The sequence below is a fragment of the Vipera berus genome (genome assembly GCF_964194415.1).
Source record: "Vipera berus genome assembly, chromosome: 6".
NCBI classification, from domain to species: Eukaryota; Metazoa; Chordata; class Lepidosauria; order Squamata; family Viperidae; genus Vipera; species Vipera berus.
The window spans coordinates 89,320,724-89,340,467 of NC_138208.1; the positions used below are offsets into that span (position 1 = coordinate 89,320,724).

The following is a 19,744-nucleotide window of genomic DNA, read 5'->3' on the forward strand; positions in this document are numbered from 1 at the left end:
AAGGAAGAAAGAAAGAGAGAGAGAGAGAGAGAGAGAGAGAGAAGAAAGAAAGAAAGAAAGAAAAGAAAGAAAGAAAGAAAGAAAGAAAGAAAGAAAGAAAGAAAGAAAGAAAGAAAGAAGGAAGGAAGGAAGGAAGGAAGGAAAGAAAGAAAGAAAGAAAGAAAGAAAGAAAGAAAGAAAGAAAGAAAGAAAGAAAGAGTGAGAGAAAGAAAGAGAAAGAAAGAAAGGAGAAAGAAAAAGAGAAGGAAGGAAGGAAGGAAGGAAGGAAGGAAGGAAGGAAGGAAGGAAGGAAGGAAGGAAGGAAGGAAGGAAATAGAAATAGAAATAAAGAGGAGAAAGAGAAAAGAAAGAAAGAAAGAGAGAGAGAAAAGAAAGAAACAGGGGAGAGAGAAATAAGAAAGAAAGAAAGAAAGAAAGAAAGAAAGAAAGAAAGAAAGAAAGAAAGAGAGATAGAAAGAAAGAAAGAAAGGAAGGAGGAAGAAAGAAAGAAGGAAAGAAAGAAAAAGAAAGAAAGAAAGAAAGAAAGAAAGAAAGAAAGAAAGAAAGAAAGAAAGAAAGAAAGAAAGAAAGCCGGCTCACATTCAACTTGTGATCAGTTGCGACACCTTCACAAACGTTACTAGAAACTTACCTCAACATTTGATTTCTTTTCAATTTATTTTGGCTGCCTTTCGAAGTTCTGTTTCCTGAATAAATGGGATGCCATCTTCTCCAACTCACAAAGCTTACTAAAAGGCACGAGAGCCTCTGTCTTTTCATAAAATCTGCCAATGACAAAAGATCCCTTAAAAAAAAAAAGATGGCTAGCCATAAACTAACCACGTTTAATTGAACGGATGTTGAATTGTCTTGCAGTGCTGGATAAAAACCACCAGGTGGCGCCCAATCACTGCAAAACGTCAAAGGAACGCTCAAAGAAGGAAATATTTATTATTATTATTATTATTATTATTATTATTATTATTATTATTATTATTATTATTATTATTATTATTATTATTATTATTATTATTTTAACCTGGAACTTTCGAGAACATTCCATTTCATTCCTCCTCCTCATTTTCCCCAGCCCAAAGATGTATCAGCTTCCCACTTATGATAATGGCACCATTAAAGGCAAGGCTCGCCTCCATTGCTAAATTATTTTATGTCTGTCTTTAAAACAAACCTGTTTTGTAAGTCAGGGCAACCACGCTTTTCACTACGGTATCTGTATGGGCTGAGAAGGGATACCCGACAAATGCATCTGGGTTTGATTCATCTGGCTTGTATTGTCTGAATCTGGTGAGGAAAAACCTCCAGCCCCAAATCTCAGGAGCAACCTAGAAAGTCGTAATGTGAAATCTAGATTTGACCCTTATGGACGTACCAAGTGGAGGGGTTGGGTGGGATGGCCCAACTGGACAGCTGTTTCAAAAACCATACAGTTGGTCCTCTACTTAGGACCACCATCGAGCCCAGAGTTTTGGTTGCTGAGCGAGACCGTCCTTAAGTGAGTTTGGCCCCGCTTTACGCCCTTTCTGCACACAGCTCTGAAGTGAATCGCTGCACTTCTTAAAGCGAATCTAGTTTCCCCGTTGATATGGTCGGTCGGACGGTCGCAAAAGGGGATCTCCCGTGACACCCAGAAAATGCGAGCGCCATAAGAACGTGAACTAGTTCACAAGTGGCTGGATTTTTGACCATGTTGCCACAGGGTGCAGCAACAGGCTGTAAGAAGAATCCAGAGAAATAAATATTTGGGGGTGGGGATATTAAAAAGGCCTGAAGGGACGTGGTGGCTTAGTGAGTTGGGACGCTGAGCTTGTCGATCAGAAAGTTGGCAATTTGGCAGGTCAAATCCCGAGTGCCGCGTAACAGAGTGAGTGCCTGTTACTCGTCCCAGCTTCTGCCAACCTAGCAGTTCGAAAGCACGTTAAAAATGCAAGTAGAAAAATAGGGACCACTCCGGTGGGAAGGTAACAGCGTTCCGTGCGCCTTTGGCGTCTAGTCATGCCGGCCACATGACCACGGAGACGTCCTCGGACAAGCGCTGGCTCTTCGGCTTTGAAACGGAGATGAGCACCGGCCCCTAGAGTTGGAAACGACTAGCACGCATGTGCGGGGGAACCTTTACCTTTACCTTACCTATTAAAAAGGCAGAATATTATATTTCCCCAAAGGATCTTAAAGGCCTCCACACACACACAAGTCTCTCTGCCCCAAACTGAAACCAGGTCTGCAGAAATGCGGGTGTGATAATCCTTTCAGAAAGACTGGAGCCAGGAAGCTTAAGAGCTGATGGGATTAGAAAGATAAAGATCCCTAGAATCAACAATCCCTCAACCCCAAAAAAATCCAACACAGGACGTAGCCATCAGCCCCAGGGAAGCAGGATATGACCTTTGGGACGTAATAGGATTAACCCACCACCATCAGAATACCAGAAAGGCACACCCAGACACAAGTCAAAGTTCATGCCACAGGAAGAACTCCAAACAAAAGCCCAAGGAGGGATAAAAACCCACTCCCTATTTCATGTGGACACTTTTTTTCCCCAGAGCCATCTTCCTGCCTGGCTCTCCTCTTTAATAAACTGCAACCTTCTTTGTAAAGCAGTCGCCATTTTGATTATTCCCAGCTCGGATTGGACCCCAATGAAGATTTTTCTTTCAACAGGTTGTAGCTGTGAAAAACGGTCCTAAGTCACTTTTTTCAGCGCCGTTGTAAGTTTGAACGGTCGCTAAACGAACTGCTGTAAGTCTACTGTACAGAACCACATATACGAGTAGTCCTTGACTTACAACAGTTCCTTTAGCGACCGTTCAACGTTACAACGGCGCTGAAAAATGTAACTTAGGACCGTTTTTCACGGCACCATCCCCGGGGGGGGTGTCACATGATCAAAATTCAAGCGTTTGGCAAATGACTCCTATTTATGACGGTCGCAGTGTCCCAGAGGGGGGTGGGGATGGGGATCACGTGATCCCCTTTTGCGACCTTCCGACAAGCAAAGTCCGTGGGGGAAGCCGGATTGACTTAACAACCGGGTTACTAACTTCAGGGCTGCAGCGATTCACTTAACAGCTGCGGTGAGAAAAGTCATAAAATGGGGCAAAGCTCGCCGAAGCAATGTCTCACTTAACCACAGAAAGCTGGGGCTCAGTTGTGGCCATACGTTGAGGACCTACCTGTACGGACTCAGCTCCTCCAGCAGTTTGGCCAGGGTCCACCCTAGGGCCCATGTTCCTAAACCTTCTCTCCTTCTTTGGTGGCACAGGCTACGTGGTACCATGCACCCCTCAAGACTTCTGGTCCTCCTGCTGGTTCTCTCCACCGCTAAGACGAGCTCGTCCTTCGACGCCGACTCCATCTTCCGCTGTCTCAACTCCGCTCTCTCCCAGGCCAAGGAGGACCTCGTGGGGGAGAACTCGGTCCTGGAGAAGAGGGCCTTCCTCATCCCTCTGGAGGGAGAAGGCTCCGACTCCTTCGAGGCCGTCAGGGCGCAGAAAAGGACCTACCCAGCCGTCACGCGCTACGTCTCCCTCGGCCAGGCGAAAGGAAAGGTGCCGCAGAACCAAGCCAAGAACGACCGGCGTGCTAAGTTTACTCTTTCCTTGGACGTCCCGACCAACCTCATGAACATCCTCTTCAACATCGCCAAAGCCAAGAAGCTCAGGGCAAAGGCGGCCACCAATGCTCAGCTGATGGCCCAAATCGGCCGGAGAAAGTGACGGAGAGGTGACCAGGGAGAAAGCCTCATCTTCTACCTTCAGGTCTTCAGAGGTGGGATTGTCCGACGTCAAGCACAAGAGACAGTCACCCCTCCATCTCCCGAAGATCCCCGACCTACCTTCCTTCCTTCCTTCCTTCCTTCCTTCCTTCCTTCCTTCCTTCCTTCCTTCCTTCCTTCCTTCCTTCCTTCCCTCCTTCCTTCCTTCCTTCTTTCTCCCTTTGTCCTTCCCTTCTGCCTCGTCCTTCTTCTCGGTTTCACCCCCGAGGACCTTGCGCGAAGGGGAACTTGGGATGCTGGCCAAAAATGTGAAGGAGAAAAGGCTGCTCGCTTTACGTGATGCAGGTCCCAATTAAAGCAAATTCTCTTGAGTTTCTAATTCTTTCTTCTCCTTTTTTTGTCTTGCTGATGGCACCCGGACTGACCCACGGCATTGGCCCGAGCCAGCCTTTGTTGCCACAAGCGTCCTATGAACCCTGAACTGTGTGTGTGGGTGGGTGTCCTTCGTCCACTCTGAGTTTGGTGGTTTTCATGCAGACGTTTCATTACCTAACTAGGGAACGTGATCAGTGCTAGAAGGGAGGAGGGTTTGCAGGGAGGAGGAGGAGGAGGAGTGGGATCCTTGGTGCTCTCTGAGCTTAGTGGTTTTCATGCAGATGTTTCATGACCCAACTAGATAACATCATCAGTGTTAGAAGGGGGTGGACAGGAGGAGAAAGAAAAGGAATGGGGAAGAAGAAGGAAGGAAGGAAGGAAGGAAGGAAGGAAGGAAGGAAGGAAGGAAGGAAGGAAGGAAAGAAGGAAGGAAGGAAGGAAGGAAGGAAGAGGAGGAGGAGGAGGAGGAGAGGAGGAAAAGAAGGAGAAGGAGAAGAACTGTGGGGTCCTTGATGCTCTCTGAGTTTGGTGGTTTTCATGCAGATGTTTCATTACCTAACTAGGGAACATGATCAGTGCTAGAAGCGAGAAGAGTTTGCAGGGAGGAGGAGGAGGAGGAGGAGGAGGAGGAGGAGGAGGAGGAGGAGGAGGAGGAGGAGGAAGAGGAGAATGACTGTGGGGTCCTTGATGCTCTCTGAGTTTGGTGGTTTTCATGCAGATGTTTCATGACCCAACTAGATAACATCATCAGTGTTAGAAGGGGGTGGACAGGAGGAGAAAGAAAAGGAATGGGGAAGAAGAAGGAAGGAAGGAAAGAAGGAAGGAAGGAAGGAAGGAAGAGGAGGAGGAGGAGGAGGAGAGGAGGAAAAGAAGGAGAAGGAGAAGAACTGTGGGGTCCTTGATGCTCTCTGAGTTTGGTGGTTTTCATGCAGATGTTTCATTACCTAACTAGGGAACATGATCAGTGCTAGAAGCGAGTAGGGTTTGCAGGGAGGAGGAGGAGGAGGAGGCGGAGGAGGCGGAGGAGGAGTTGTGGGATCCTTGGTGCTGTCTGAGTTTGGTGTCTTTCTCGCAGACGTTTCATGATCAAACTAGGTAACAGCATCAGTGCTAGAAAGGAGAAGGGTTTAGTCCCTGTTTACGTACACACGGCTTACCCTTTTAAACAACAGCCTAAAACCACAAAGAACACTCCCCAGCCACATTGACAGGGCAGCCACCTGGCAAGAGACTCATATTTATGACGCTTGCAGTGTCCCGGGTTCCCCTTTTACCACCTGCTGACACACAACGACAATGGGGAAGACGGATTCCCTTAACAACAGCCTCCCTAACTTAACAGCTGAAGGGATTCACTTCATCGCCGTAACAAAACAAGGTTGTAAAGCGGGGCAAATCTCACTTAACAACTGTCCCGTTTAGCAACAGAAACGTTGGGTTCTATTGCGGTCGTACGTACGAGGACCACCTTTGCTAGGATTCTCCCAGGCCCACTGAGGATTCCTACTCATTTTAACGGTTGTTCTGTTTTGCTAGAATTCCCTTGACGCCCGGCCCCGGCTGCGATGATTTATTAGAAGGAGTAACGGTAGCCTGGAAAAATGAAAAAAAAATATATATGGGCAGATCTGGCCACAAGTTGACCTTCCAAACAAGGCGACACCAACATTTTTGGATGGAAAGTTGTGGCTTTGATCCTACACTGAACTTTTTTTTTTAATTGAAAAGTTTGACAGTACATTTTTTAAAAGGAAAAAGAAAAACTCCTTCCCTCCCCCTCCCCTCTCCCCAACCCTCCCCTCCCCTCCCCCCCCCCCCGACTTCCCAGAGCTGAATACAGGGCATAAACTTTACAAACTTAAGCTAAAATATGCTAACAAACAAAAATAAAACATTAAATTCTATCGCACTTTAACTCTCCTTAAACATAACTACATTACTCACAAATAACAAGTAACTAATAATACATCATATAAAACCACTACTACTTCAAATGCTAAATGAAACTTTTTAGTCCCACATTTATTCTGAATATATTCGATCCATCTCCTCCATTCCACAATGTATCTCTGTTGCGATTGTTCTTTCAAGTATGCTGAAATCTTTGCCATTTCCGCCAAGTTAGAAGCTTTCAAAGTCCACTCTTCTATAGTTGGCAGTTCCTCCTTCTTCCAATATGGCGCTACTAAAAGTCTCGCTGCCATAATTAAATTCAACATCAATTTAGTATCTATACACTGAACTCTTTGGGCCTGCTTAAATCTCTCGGGCCGATGGATAAATTCAAAGGGAGGTTAGGCAGAACGATGGACACCCCCACACCATGATCGATTCATGGATGCATAGAAGAATTCAAGGTTGCATCTCTTCTTTTTAGCTTAATGAAGGGAAGGACGAGGGGTGACAGGAGAGCAGCCTTCCAGTATCTCAGGGGCTGCCCCAAAGAAGAGGGAGTCAAGCTATTCTCCAAAGCACCCGAAGGCAGGAGAAGAAGCAACGGATCATGGAAACTCATCAAGGAGAGAAGCAACCTGGAACTAAGGAGAAACTTCCTGACAGTTAGAACAATTAACCAGTGGAACAACTTGCCTCCAGAAGTTGTGAATGCTCCAACACTGGAAGTTTTTAAGAAGAGACTGGACAGCCATTTGCCTGAAATGGTATAGGGTTTCCTGCCTGAGCAGGGGGTTGGACTAGATGACCTCCAAGGTCCCTTCCAACTCTATTATTCCCTTAATACCATCGTGATCAATGACTAAGGGAACTAGGTATGATTGTCTAATGAAGACAAGAGCCTTGGTGGAGCAGTGGGCTAATGCCTCCTTAAGTAACACCAGCTGCCTGCAATTCATGCAGGTTCGCATCCCACCAGGCTCAAGGTTGACTCAGCCTTCCATCCTTCCCAGGTAGGTAAAATGAGGACCCAGATTGTTGGGGGCAATTAAGCTGACTTTGTAAAAATGCCGCTTGGTGTGTGTGTGAAAGCCCTAATAAGCAGGCATATACATAGAATGAAGGCTACTGCTAAGCTTGTAAGCCGCCCTGAGTCTTCAGAGAAGGGCGGGATATAAATGGAATTAAAATACCAAAAAAAAGAGAGAGAAAGACAGGGATAATGTGATAGCATTAGTATCTCAGGGGCTGCCCCAAAGAAGAGGGAGTCAAGCTATTCTCCAAAGCCCCTGAAGGCAGGAGAAGAAGGAACGGATCATGGAAACTAATCAAGGAGAGAAGCAACCCGGAACTAAGGAGAAATTTCCTGACAGTTAGAACAATTAACCAGTGGAACAACCTGCCTCCAGAAGTTGTGAATGCTCCAACCCTGGAGGTTTTTAAGAAGAGATTTGGCATGGTGTAGGGTTTCCTGCCTGAGCAGGGGGTTGGACTAGAAGGCCTCCAGGGTCCCTTCTAAACTCTGTGATTCTTCTTCCTGTTACATGCGGATGTGACAGGTGTGTTCCAACATCCTTGACTTATGACTGTAAAGGAGCCAGCCCATTATGGTCCTAAAGTGGCTCCTCCATATTACCAAGCCTGTTTATACAACTTATGCAGCGGGCATTAAGCGAATCCACATTTGTTAAGCGAACACCACAGTGGCTAAGCGAATCCATTGTTTGCTATGGGGCGTTTTTGCAAAAAAAAACACAACAAACCCAGAAGTAAACCCCATTCTTTTGCAAAAAAAATAAATAAATTATATAATGGAGTCCCATGATTGTAGGATACTGACAACTGCCAGAAATGTAGTTGCCAAACTCCTGAAATGCAATTATGTGACTGCTGTGTGTCTGTGTGTGTGTGTGTGTGTGTGTGTGTGCAATCATCAAAAGTTTGGAACAAATCATAAGTATCATTTGAGGGGGTTCACTGTAACTTTGAACGGTTGCTGAGCAACTAGTTGTAAGTCAAGGACTACTTGTGTGGACATGTAAGCTAAGTTGATGAAATCCAGGTTGCAAACCTTCAGGCAGCCACTAGATGGCACCAGAGAGAAGCAGAAAAGATTTTGCTGCTTCCTAGAGGACACCTGGATTTTTGCAGCTGAGTTTAGGCCACCTGAATCCAACTTACGACCACAGTCAGGAACAGAATTTTTGTGGCTAAGCAAGGCGGCTCGTAAGCGAGCCATGCCCAATTTTGCGACCTTCCTTGCCACCGTTCTTAAGCAAATCAGGACGTTATTCACGAAGCTGGCAGATCCTATTGACTTTGCTTGTCGAAAGCTGGGCTGGCTGGGATGGTTACAAATGGTGATCACTTGTACCCAGGACACTGAAACCGTTGTAAATAAAGTGGCTGATTTTGATTATGTAACCATGGAGATACTGAATAAAGTAGAGTAGAGTAGAATAAAAGGAAAAGAATAGAATAGAATAGAATAGAATAGAATAGAATAGAATAGAATAGAATAGAATAGAATAGAATAGAATAGAATAGAATAGAATAGAATAGAATAGAATAGAATAGAATAGAATAGAATAGAATAGAATAGAATAGAATAGAATAGAATAGAGCTGGGAGGGACCTTGGAGGTCTTCTAGTCCAACCCCCTGCTCAAGCAGGTGACTCTATACCATTTCAGACAAATGGTTGTTGAATCTCTTCTTAAAAACCTAGAGTGTTGGAGCATTCACAACGTGGTGGCAAGTTGTTCCACTGGTTAATGGTCCTAACTGTCAGGAAATTTCTTCTTAGTTCTTAGGTTGCTTCACTCCTTGATTAGTTTCCCTCCATAGTGCGGTGGTTGTTCGAGGATCAGTCATAAGTCACTTTTTTTGGTGCCATTGTAATTTCAAAGCGTCGCTAAACTAAGAGTTCTTATTTCCATCTATCTACCCATTCTCTCTGTGTGTGTGTCTGTGTGTCTGTCTGTTTACCTATCATTCTCTCTCTCTCTCTCTCATTTATCTTCCATCTATCATCTGTCTATCTATCATCTATCACAGGGGTCTTCAAACTTGGCCCTTTTATGACATGTGGACTTCAACTCCCAGAATTCCTCAGCCAGCATGCAGAGCTGAGGAATTCTGGGAGTTGAAGTCCACAAGTCATAAAAGGGCCAAGTTTGAAGACCCCTGATCTATCATCTGTCTGTCTGTCTGTCTGTCTGTCTGTCTGTCTGTCTGTCTGTCTATCTATCTATCCATCCATCCATCCATCCATCCATCCATCCATCCATCCATCCATCCATCCATCCATCCATCCATCTATCTATCTATCTATCTATCTATCTATCTATCTATCTATCTATCTATCTATCTATCTATCTATCATTTATCTTCCCTCTATCAGCTACCTATCATCTGTCTGTCTGTATCTGTCTGTTTGTCTGTCTGTTTATCATCTATTTATCTGTCATCTATCTATCCATTGTCTATCCATCTATCCAACTATCCATCCATCCATCCATCATCTATCAATCATCTATAACAGTCACCTATCTATCAATCATCTAGCCATCATCTATCTATCTCTCCTCAAATGCACACTGCCACCCTTCTCACAATGAGAATGAGCAGTGTAGAACAAGCAAGCAATTAAAAACAAACTTAAAACAACCGTTCGGCCTTTAAACACCCTTCGCCACAGGTATGAAGTCAGGAGATATAACGATTTTGACACTTCCCTGTCCTGCCATGGCTGGTTGTAATCACTGAGGAACAGCTTGGGATACAAAATCTTCAGGCCCTTTCATGTGTTCCACTTACCGTAATTAAACCACATTCAAGTATGCTTGTAAGCTTGTAAGCCGCCCTGAGTCTTCGGAGAAGGGCAGGATATAAATGGAATTAAAATTAAATTAAAAAATTAAAAAATGTTGCTTGAGTCTTCAGTTAAAAAAATTAGAAGGTCCTGGGTTGTTGAATTCAGTGGGAATAACTTCCGATAAATAATGTCGGGTAACAGCATACTTAACCCAGTTACTAACTCATTTTCTGGCTTTGCATAAAACTTTAAACCAGGAGTGTCCAACTTTGGCAACTTTAAGACTGGTGAGGAATTCTGGGAGTTGTAGTCAGCTGAGGAATTCTGGGAGTTGAAGTCCACCAATCTTAAAGTTGCCAAGGTTGGACACTCCTTGCATTAAGCCATAAAATGCCCAAACACGCCAGATACCTCACTAGCCACCTAGCCACAAAAACAAAACAAAGCTAAAACTAACCAGGTTTAGCCGACTGTGGGGATTCTGCTATTAACCCAGTTAAGCATATTGTGTGAACACAGTCACATGGATGGGCAATGCCATGTCTACATAAGATCATATTTTTTTTCCAGCATGATCCTCTTTATCACATCTTCCCATGGCAGAGGCAGGCCTGCTTCACATTGTCCACTAAACCTTAATCTAACCTGGTTGGCTTCACCTCAGGGGGCTGTGTGCATCGCGTGATGATCATTCACAAGCCATATTTACGGCTTAGCTTTTTGGCTTGTTGGCAAAACTCAACCAACTATTCCTCCTTCACAAAACTATGATTAACCAAACCAGGGTTTGCACATACCGTGTGAATCCAACCTCAGACTGGGTTTCTGAGAAAAGATGTCTACATTCAACCCTATGAGGCTGGCGGTCTTTTGCTTCCAAGAGGGCTAAACTGAAGTCAACAAACCATGATGGCAACATCACACGTTGGGCCCCAGCCAAACAACCAGAGGAAACTAAATAAAATAACCTCGTTGACAACACGGCCAAAATTTGTTTTTTTATTCAATTGATGGATATGACCACACACCTCACAAACGTGACTTTGAGCAGCTAACAACTTTGGGGGGGTGTCCCTTGGTGTTCTCTGAGCTTCATGGTTTCCTTGCAGATGTTTCATGACCCAACTAGGGAACATCATCATCAGGAAGAGGAGGAGGAGGAGGAAGACCGTGGGATCCTTGGTGTTCTCTGAGCTTGGTGGTTTCCTTGCAGACGTTTCATGACCCAACTAGGGAACATCATCATCAGGAGGAGGAGGAGGAGGAGGAGAGGGAGGAAGGACAATTACAATTGTGGGGTCCTTGGTGCTCTCTGAGCTTCATGGTTTCCTTGCAGACGTTTCATGACCCAACTAGGGAACATCATCAGGAGGAGGAGGAGGAGGAGGAGGAAGAGGACGACTGTGGGGTCTTTGGTGCTCTCTGAGCTTCATGGTTTCCTTGCAGATGTTTCATGACCCAACTAGGGAACATCATCAGGAGGAGGAGGAGGAGGAGGAGGAGGAGGAGGAGGAGGAGGAGGAGGATGGTGAGGTCCTTGGTGTTCTCTGAGCTGGGTGGTTTCCTTCCACACGTTTCATTACCAAACTAGGGAAAGTCATCAATGCTAGCTAACTAGCAACACATTAAACAATAAAAACAACATTTAGCAAGATTATATATAAAAAATGACATTTTAAAAAGCAACCAAAACGACAGCTGTGTTCCCACATCCCAGGGAACCCCCAAATCAACCACCCCTGCAAGCCAGATGTTGCTTGTTGTCTGAACTCAGCCAAACATCTCTTGGAATGGGAGCTGCGCTCTTAAATCGGTGCATTCTTTACAGCTGTGTCCATTTGCCTTCTCTTATAAAAGTCCCAGGCGAGGGAGGGGGGGCCCGGGGAAAAATGCAGCCGGTGGAATGCTGATGGCGGAGTTCTTTTATCCAGAAAAACAAAACGCCGGAAGGAAGTGTCTTTTCTCACCATGGTATGTGTGATCTTGGAAGGCACTGGAGCGATTTTAGCATGAATTAAACCAAGTTAAGTTGGGGGAAGGTGGTTTATGCGGCGGATTGGTAATAAATTGCCCGGGGGGAAAAAAAATAAAGAAGACGAAGGTGGTCTGTTTGATTGCCTTCCGTTCCTTATAAAGGTGGGATCAGAATTTAATAAATAAAATAATGACTAGTCGGGGGCAGGGGGGGGTTTGATGAAAGAACATTTTAATCTTAGTCTTGCTGGCTGTGGGTTGCAACAGATCATAGATATGGAGACTGAATGCTCAGCAATATTGTGAGGAGGGGGCCGCAGAGCCCCTCGTTGGGAGACATAAGACCACCCAGGTTCCCCTCTCATGGACTGATGGCTGCAATGCCCAAATTAGGGGAAAAGACTTTGAAAACCAGACAGTCTTAAGCTGAAAGAAGATTGAACATAGATTAACAGAGTTGGAAGGGACCTTGGAGGTCATCTAGTCCAACCCCCTGCTCAAACTGGAGACCCTACTAGATCATTTCAGACGAGTGGCTGTCCAGTCTCTTCTTAAAAGCCTCCTGTGGCTAGATAAATTCTCACTGTTGTAGGTCTTGTGTCCCTACAACAGTCTCTTCCAACCTTGCGACTTTAAGATGGGTGGACTCCCAGAATGCCCTAGCCACAACGCAGCAATTTTAAGTTGTGTGGACATCAGCTAGCCTAACTGGCTGGGGAATTCTGGGAGTTGAGGTCCGCCCATCTTAAAGCATGGCGGCTGGGGAATTCTGGGAGTTGAGGTCTGCCCATCTTAAAGCATGGCGGCTGGGGAATTCTGGGAGTTGAGGTTCGCTCATCTTAAAGCATGCCGGCTGGGGAATTCTGGGAGTTGAGGTTCGCTCATCTTAAAGCATGGCGGCTGGGGATTTCTGGGAGTTGAGGTCTGCCCATCTTAAAGTATGGCGGCTGGGGAATTCTGGGAGTTGAGGTCTGCCCATCTTAAAGCATGGCGGCTGGGGAATTCTGGGAGTTGAGGTTCGCCCATCTTAAAGCATGGTGGCTGGGGAATTCTGGGAGTTGAGGTTCGCCCATCTTAAAGCATGGCGGCTGGGGAATTCTGGGAGTTGAAGTCTGCTCATCTTAAAGCATGGCAGCAGGGGAATTCTGGGAGTTGAAGTCCACAAGTCTTCAAGTTGCCAAGATCGGGGAGCCCTGCCTGTTGGGATCGGTGTGTCATGCTCTCCGTACGTCTCTCTCTTGCAGCGGGAGTGTCTTTCCATCCATGTCGGTCAGGCCGGGGTCCAAATGGGAAACGGATGCTGGGAGCTGTATTGCCTGGAACACAGCATTCTGCCGGATGGGACCCTCCCCAACACCAATGGGCCGAGCCAAGCCAATGCTTCGTTTGAGACCTTTTTTTGCAAAACGGGGGCTGGGAAACATGTTCCCCGAGCTGTGTTTATAGATCTGGAACCAACAGTGATAGGTACTGGGCAACGGGGATGGATGGAAGGAGGGAAGGAAGGGAGGGAGGGAGGGAGGGAGGGAGGGAGGGAGGGAGGAAGATGGAAAACTGATGGATGGAAAGATAGAAAGATATATGGATGGATGGAAGAAGGAAGTAAGAAAAAAGGAATGAAGGATGGATGGAAGGAAGGATAGATGGAAGGAAGGAAGAAGAATAGATGGATGGAAGGATGGATGTTAGCATAGGATAGATGGATGGATGGATGGATGGATGGATGGATGGATGGATGGATGGATGAAGTAAGAAAGAAGGATAGAAGGATGGGTGAATGGATGGAAGGATGGAAGGAAGGAAGGATAGATGGAAGCATGGATGGAAGGAAGGATAAATGGAAGGAAGGGAGGGAGGGAGGGAGGGAGGGAGGAAGAAAGATGGAAAAATGATGGATGGAAGGATAGAAAGATATATGGATGGATGGAAGAAGGAAGTAAGAAAGAAGCAATGAAGGATGGATGGATGGATGGAAGGATGGAAGGACAGATGGAAAGAAGGAAGAAGAATGGATGGAAGGATAGATGGATGGAAGCATAGCATAGATGTATAGAAGGATGGGTGGATGGATGGATGGAAGAAAGGAAGGGAGGGAGGGAGGGAGGAAGGAAGGAAGGAAGGAAGGAAGGAAGGAAGGAAGGAAGGAAGGAAGATGGAAAAATGATGGATGGAAGGATAGAAAGATATATGGATGGATGGAAGAAGGAAGTAAGAAAGAAGGAATGAAGGATGGATGGAAGGATGGATGGAAGCATAGGATAGATGGATAGATGGATGGATGGATGAATGGAAGTAAGAAGGAAGGATAAAAGGATGGATGGAAGGAAGGAAGGAAGGAAGGAAGGAAGGAAGGAAGGATAGGTGGATAGATGGGAGGATGGATGGAAGGAAGGAAGGATGGATAGATAAAAGGATGATGGAAGGAGGGAAGGAAAAAAGGAAAAGATGTTGGAAAGAAAGGAAGGAAGGATGGATGGTTTGGGAATACAGTAGTCCTTGCCTTACAAACATTCATTTAGTGACCAAAGTTACAAAGGCACTGGAATAAGTGACTTATGACCGTTTTCCACACTTACGGCCGTCGCAACATTCCCGCGGTCACGTGATCAAAATTCGGAAGCCTGGCAACTGACTCACATTTATAATGGTTGCAGCGTCCTCGGGGGGGGGGGTCACGTGATCCCCTTTCGCGAACTTCCGACAAGCAAAGTTGATGGAGGAAGCCAGAATCATTTAACAACCGTGTGACTCATTTAACAACCGCAACGATCCGCTTAGCAACTCTGGCAAGAAAAGTGTGTGTGGGGGGGGTGTGTGTGGAAATGGGGGAGAAACACTTCATAATTGTCTCGTTCAGCAACAGAAATCTGGGGTCTGTTGTGGTGATGAGTCCAGGGTTGCCTGTATTGTTACACCCCTATAAACGGAATCTTGCCAGAATGAAGACCGAGCAATTGAGTCAGGAGCCTTGTAAATGGGGTTCTTGGATTTCAGCCAGGTTACCTTTGCTGTCGGACCTGTTCGAACCTATCCTTATCTCCGTTTCTTGAGAAAAGTATAATTTACTATAGCAGAGGTCCTCAACCCCTGGTCCGTGGACCAATACTGGGCCACGGCACGCCAGCAAAAGGTCCGCACAAACAAGCAAAGCCCCATCTGCGGGATGCAGGCAGCACACAAAACCAGGACCCCTCCGGTCCGCGGAAAAACTTCTCTCCGCGGAACTGGTCCCTGGTGCCCAAAAGGTTTGGGGACCTCTGTACTAGAGGTCAAGAGAAATACCGTGTCCTCGACTTACGACCAGAATTGAGCCAAACATTCCTGTTGTTAAGCGAGACCTTTCTTGAGCGAGCTTTGCCCCCGTTTTATGTCTTTCTCTTGCCACTGTGGTGAATCACTGCGGTTGATAAGTTAGTAACCCAGGCTGTTAAGTGAATCTGGCTTTTCCCCCCGCCCCACCCCCCAATTGACTTAGCTCACCAAAGGGGATCAAGTTGATCCCGAGACACAGCGACGGCCATAAACGTCAGCCAGTTGCCAAGCGTCTGAATTTTGATCCCACGACCGCAGGAACTCTACAACCGTTGTGTAAGTGTGAGAACCGGTCAGAAGTCCCAGGTTTCAGTGCCGTTGTAACTTTGAACGGCCGCTAAGTGAACTGTTGTAAGCCGAGGACTACCTGCAGGGTCACGCAAAGCCAGAATGGAGACTTCAAGCGTGGGTTGGGTACGCAGCTGTGTCGCGTTCCCAGCCATTCGACCTTGAAGCAGCTTCTCGGGCAAATGCAATGAACTTTTACTTTCCCTCAAGTCCTCCCCCCTCCCATACAGTCCCCCCCCCCGGGTTCATGCCACTGAGCAATAGCAGAGCCCAAGCATGAGGTGGCAGTTGACAATTGCGGTGCGGTGCGACCTATCTGAACGGTTTGCTCTTGAGACCGGCATGGGACTTGTTAATCTCCTATATCCCTCTCTCTGCAGACGAAATCCGCTGTGGGACCTACCGCTCTCTGTTCCATCCGGAGCAGCTGATCAGCGGCAAAGAAGACGCCGCCAACAATTATGCCCGAGGCCACTACACTGTCGGAAAAGAAATCATCGACACCGTGCTGGATAGGATTCGCAAAATGGTGAGCAGCACGCCGGTTCCCTGTGGCCACCTCAGGTAGACCGTGCTGGGCCGAGGCTGTTCCGTGATGCCTCCTTTTGAGTTAAAAACAGGAGAGAACTAGGGTAGCATTGTAGTTCAGGCCTAGAACGTGGAAGAACCATATCAAGTGCCAGCTCAATCACAAATCTCGTTAGCTTTCAACCAGCCAGCCTACCTTTTAGGGGGAGTTTTTATAGCCTCTTCCATGGAGATTTCCTGAAGATGTCAGAGAAAAGGCAAGTCTAAAAGCATAAATAATAAAGCCGCACTCCTTCAGGATTTATCCATATAGGATCTCCTGGGCTCTGCTCCCATCATTCCTGTCTGATGCTTGAGAATTATGGGTGCTGTAGTCTTATTGAGGGACGCAGTGGCTCAGTGGGTTGGGACGCTGAGCTTGTCGATCAGAAGGTCGGCAGTTTGGCGGGTCGAATCCCGAGTGCCGTGTAACAGAGTGAGTGCCTGTTACTCGTCCCAGCTTCTGCCAACCTAGCAGTTCGAAAGCACGTAAAAATGCAAGTAGAAAAATAGGGACCGCTACGGTGGGAAGGTAACAGCGCTCCATGCGCCTTTGGCGTCTAGTCATGCCAGCCACATGACCACGGAGACGTCCTCGGACAAGCGCTGGCTCTTCGGCTTTGAAACGGAGATGAGCACCGGCCCCTAGAGTTGGAAACGACTAGCACGCATGTGCGAGGGAACCTTTACCTTTACCTTTTAGTCTTATTGAGTTGAGGAAGCCTACTCTAAGGACACTGGGTCTCCAGAGGTTGTGAATTCCCACCATCCCAACTCTTGAGCATTAGGCTGAACATCCTTGGTGGGCCATTGAGGGAATGGGAAGGGTCTGTGTTCATTCTCCCAGAATGACCTGGTTCGTACAACCCACTGACCCTCAAAAATTCAATCCTGTATTAGCCTAGTCCAGCAAGTTGTCTGAACAGACTGAAGCCCCTAAGCCTGAGTGACATGGCAGCTGAAGAAGAAGTATAGATTGAGGTGGTCCTGGTTGACCTCTCAAAGTGAAGATCGCTCTATATTTGTCAACATTGAGACTTTTAAGATGGGTCTTCAACTCCCAGAATTCCCCTGGCTGGGGAATTAAGTCCAGCCCATCTCAAAATTCCCAAGGTCGACCAACACTGACCTTAGATACAGGCCAGCCCTGATGATCGTTTCAACGTGGTGTTCTTCCTAACCCAACAACTTTCCAACTCATCTGAGTGTCCCCTTGTCAATAAACACCCATAATTTAGCATCCTCTGGATAATCTCCATTCTCAACCCAACCACTAGGTCACACTGTTTTTTTACCCAGGGAGGACACGTAATACAAGGTTGGATCCCGAGGACCACCTTGCCCTTGCTGGTCCAACTTAGTATTCAAGTAGGACTCTGAACCACGATCCCTACAAGTCAAGGCTAAACTCCAAAGTTGTCTGTGATCTACTGAACTCTGATGGAGTCCAAGCTTTGATCTACCCAGTTCATCCTGGTTTTTCATTCTTACCACAATGTGTGGTCCTGTCCTAGAGGGTTTCTCCCACACGTGTGTCCCACACCACGTTTTTCTCCACAGCTTCAATGCTTCACAAGCAAGTCCTACAAGGAGCTTACGCTAGGGTCTTCTCTTCCAGGCTGAGCAATGCAGTGGCCTCCAAGGTTTTCTGCTCTTCCATAGCTTCGGAGGAGGCACGGGTTCAGGATTCACCTCTCTCCTGATGGAACGCCTTTCGATGAGCTTTGGGAAGAAAGCTAAGCTTGAGTTCTCCGTGTATCCTGCGCCGCGGATTTCCACCGCCGTGGTGGAACCGTACAACTCCATCCTGACCACCCATACCACCCTGGAGCACTCGGATTGCTCCTTCATGGTGGACAACGAAGCCATCTACGACATCTGCAACCGGAACCTCAACGTTGAATACCCAACCTACCTCAACCTCAACCGCTTAATCGGACAGATTGTGTCCTCCATCACCGCTTCCTTGAGGTTCGACGGAGCTTTGAATGTGGACCTCACCGAATTCCAGACCAACCTGGTGCCCTACCCCCGCATCCACTTCCCCTTGACCACCTACGCCCCCATCATCTCAGCCGAAAAGGCCTACCACGAGCAGCTCTCGGTGCCGGAGATCACCAACGCCTGCTTTGAGTTTTCCAACCAGATGGTTAAGTGCGACCCCCGCCGGGGCAAATACATGGCGTGCTGCCTTTTGTACCGGGGAGACGTGGTGCCAAAGGACGTCAACGCGGCCATTGCCGCCATTAAGGCGAGGAGGTCCATCCAGTTTGTCGACTGGTGCCCGACCGGCTTCAAGGTGGGCATCAACTACCAGCCGCCCACCGTGGTGCCCGGAGGGGACCTGGCCAAGGTCCAGCGGGCTGTCTGCATGCTCAGCAACACCACGGCCATCGCCGAGGCCTGGGCCCGGCTGGACCACAAGTTTGACCTCATGTACGCCAAGCGGGCCTTCGTCCACTGGTACATGGGGGAAGGCATGGAGGAAGGCGAGTTTGCCGAAGCTCGGGAAGACTTGGCAGCTTTGGAGAAGGATTACGAAGAAGTCGGAGAAGATACGGGCAGGTACGGATCTGATGCCGAAGATGACCAAGAATACTGACCATTTAGAAGAAAACCACCTTCGTTTTCAGGATAGTTTGGCTTCTGCACCAGAAGATCGTGGCCTCGTCAGCCTAACCCGAAAATGCACTGGCAAACCAGCCAACATTGTTACACATCCTGTAGGAACTTGCTAGGAACTTAAAGTTTGTTCTTTCCTTTCTAAGCGTCTAATAAAGTCAGCTTTGCAATTACGCCTTAAGGGTAGTATGTCTTCCAGGGCTTGTTCCCAGAATTCCTGAGCCAGTATGGCTGGCTGGCCCCTTTATGACTTGTGGACTTCAACTCCCAGAATTCTTGAGCCAGCCATCACAAGTAATAAAGGGGCCATACTGGCTCAGGAATTCTGGGAATTTAAGTCTACAAGTCATGAAGGAGGCCATCCAGCCATACTGACCCAGGAATTCCAGGGCTTGTTTGTCAATTCTGGACTTCAACTCCCAGAATTCCTGAGCCAGCCATCACAAGTCCTAAAGGGGCCATCCAACCATACTGACCCAGGAATTCCAGGGCTTGTTTGTCAATTCTGGACTTCAACTCCCAGAATTCCTGAGCCAGCCATCACAAGTAATAAAGGGGCCATACTGGCTCAGGAATTCTGGGAATTGAAGTCTACAAGTCATGAAGGAGGCCATCCAGCCATACTGACCCAGGAATTCCAGGGCTTGTTTGTCAATTCTGGACTTCAACTCCCAGAATTCCTGAGCCAGCCTTCACAAGTCCTAAAGGGGCCATCCAACCATACTGACCCAGGAATTCTGGGAGTTGAAGTCCACAAGTCATGAAGGGGGGCATCCAGCCATACTGACCCAGGAATTCTGGGAGTTGAAGTCCACAACTCATGAAGAGGGTCATCCAGCCATACTGACCCAGGAATTCTGGGAGTTGAAGTCCACAAGTCATGAAGGGGGGCCATCCAGCCATACTGACCCAGGAATTCTGGGAGTTGAAGTCCACAAGTCATGAAGGGGGGCCATCCAGCCATACTGACCCAGGAATTCTGGGAGTTGAAGTCCACAAGTCATGAAGGGGGGCCATCCAGCCATACTGACCCAGGAATTCTGGGAGTTGAAGTCCACAAGTCATGAAGGGGGGCCATCCAGCCATACTGACCCAGGAATTCTGGGAGTTGAAGTTCACAAGTCATGAAGCGGGGCATTGTTCCACACCCCTGTCCTCAGAGGTCCATATCCTTGGTAGAAACTG

The 19,744-nt window shown here is 47.2% G+C and overlaps 2 protein-coding genes across 2 annotated transcripts; both read left to right on the forward strand.

Moving 5' to 3' along the window:
• Positions 1 to 3,272: 3,272 nt before the first annotated feature.
• UCN3 (urocortin 3) lies at positions 3,273 to 3,713 on the forward strand (the record flags this gene model as incomplete). The annotated part of the gene is made up of 1 exon (XM_081330609.1): positions 3,273 to 3,713. The coding sequence occupies one exon, from the start codon at positions 3,273 to 3,275 to the stop codon at positions 3,711 to 3,713; it is 441 nt and encodes a 146-aa protein (XP_081186735.1).
• Positions 3,714 to 13,056: 9,343 nt separating this feature from the next.
• Positions 13,057 to 18,539, forward strand: LOC308669796 (tubulin alpha-2 chain; the record flags this gene model as incomplete). Its single annotated transcript, XM_081330673.1, has 3 exons — positions 13,057 to 13,237; positions 15,751 to 15,899; positions 17,556 to 18,539. 3 exons carry the CDS (start codon positions 13,057 to 13,059, stop codon positions 18,537 to 18,539), a joined length of 1,314 nt encoding a protein of 437 aa, XP_081186799.1.
• Between the last annotated feature and the right edge of the window lie 1,205 nt (positions 18,540 to 19,744).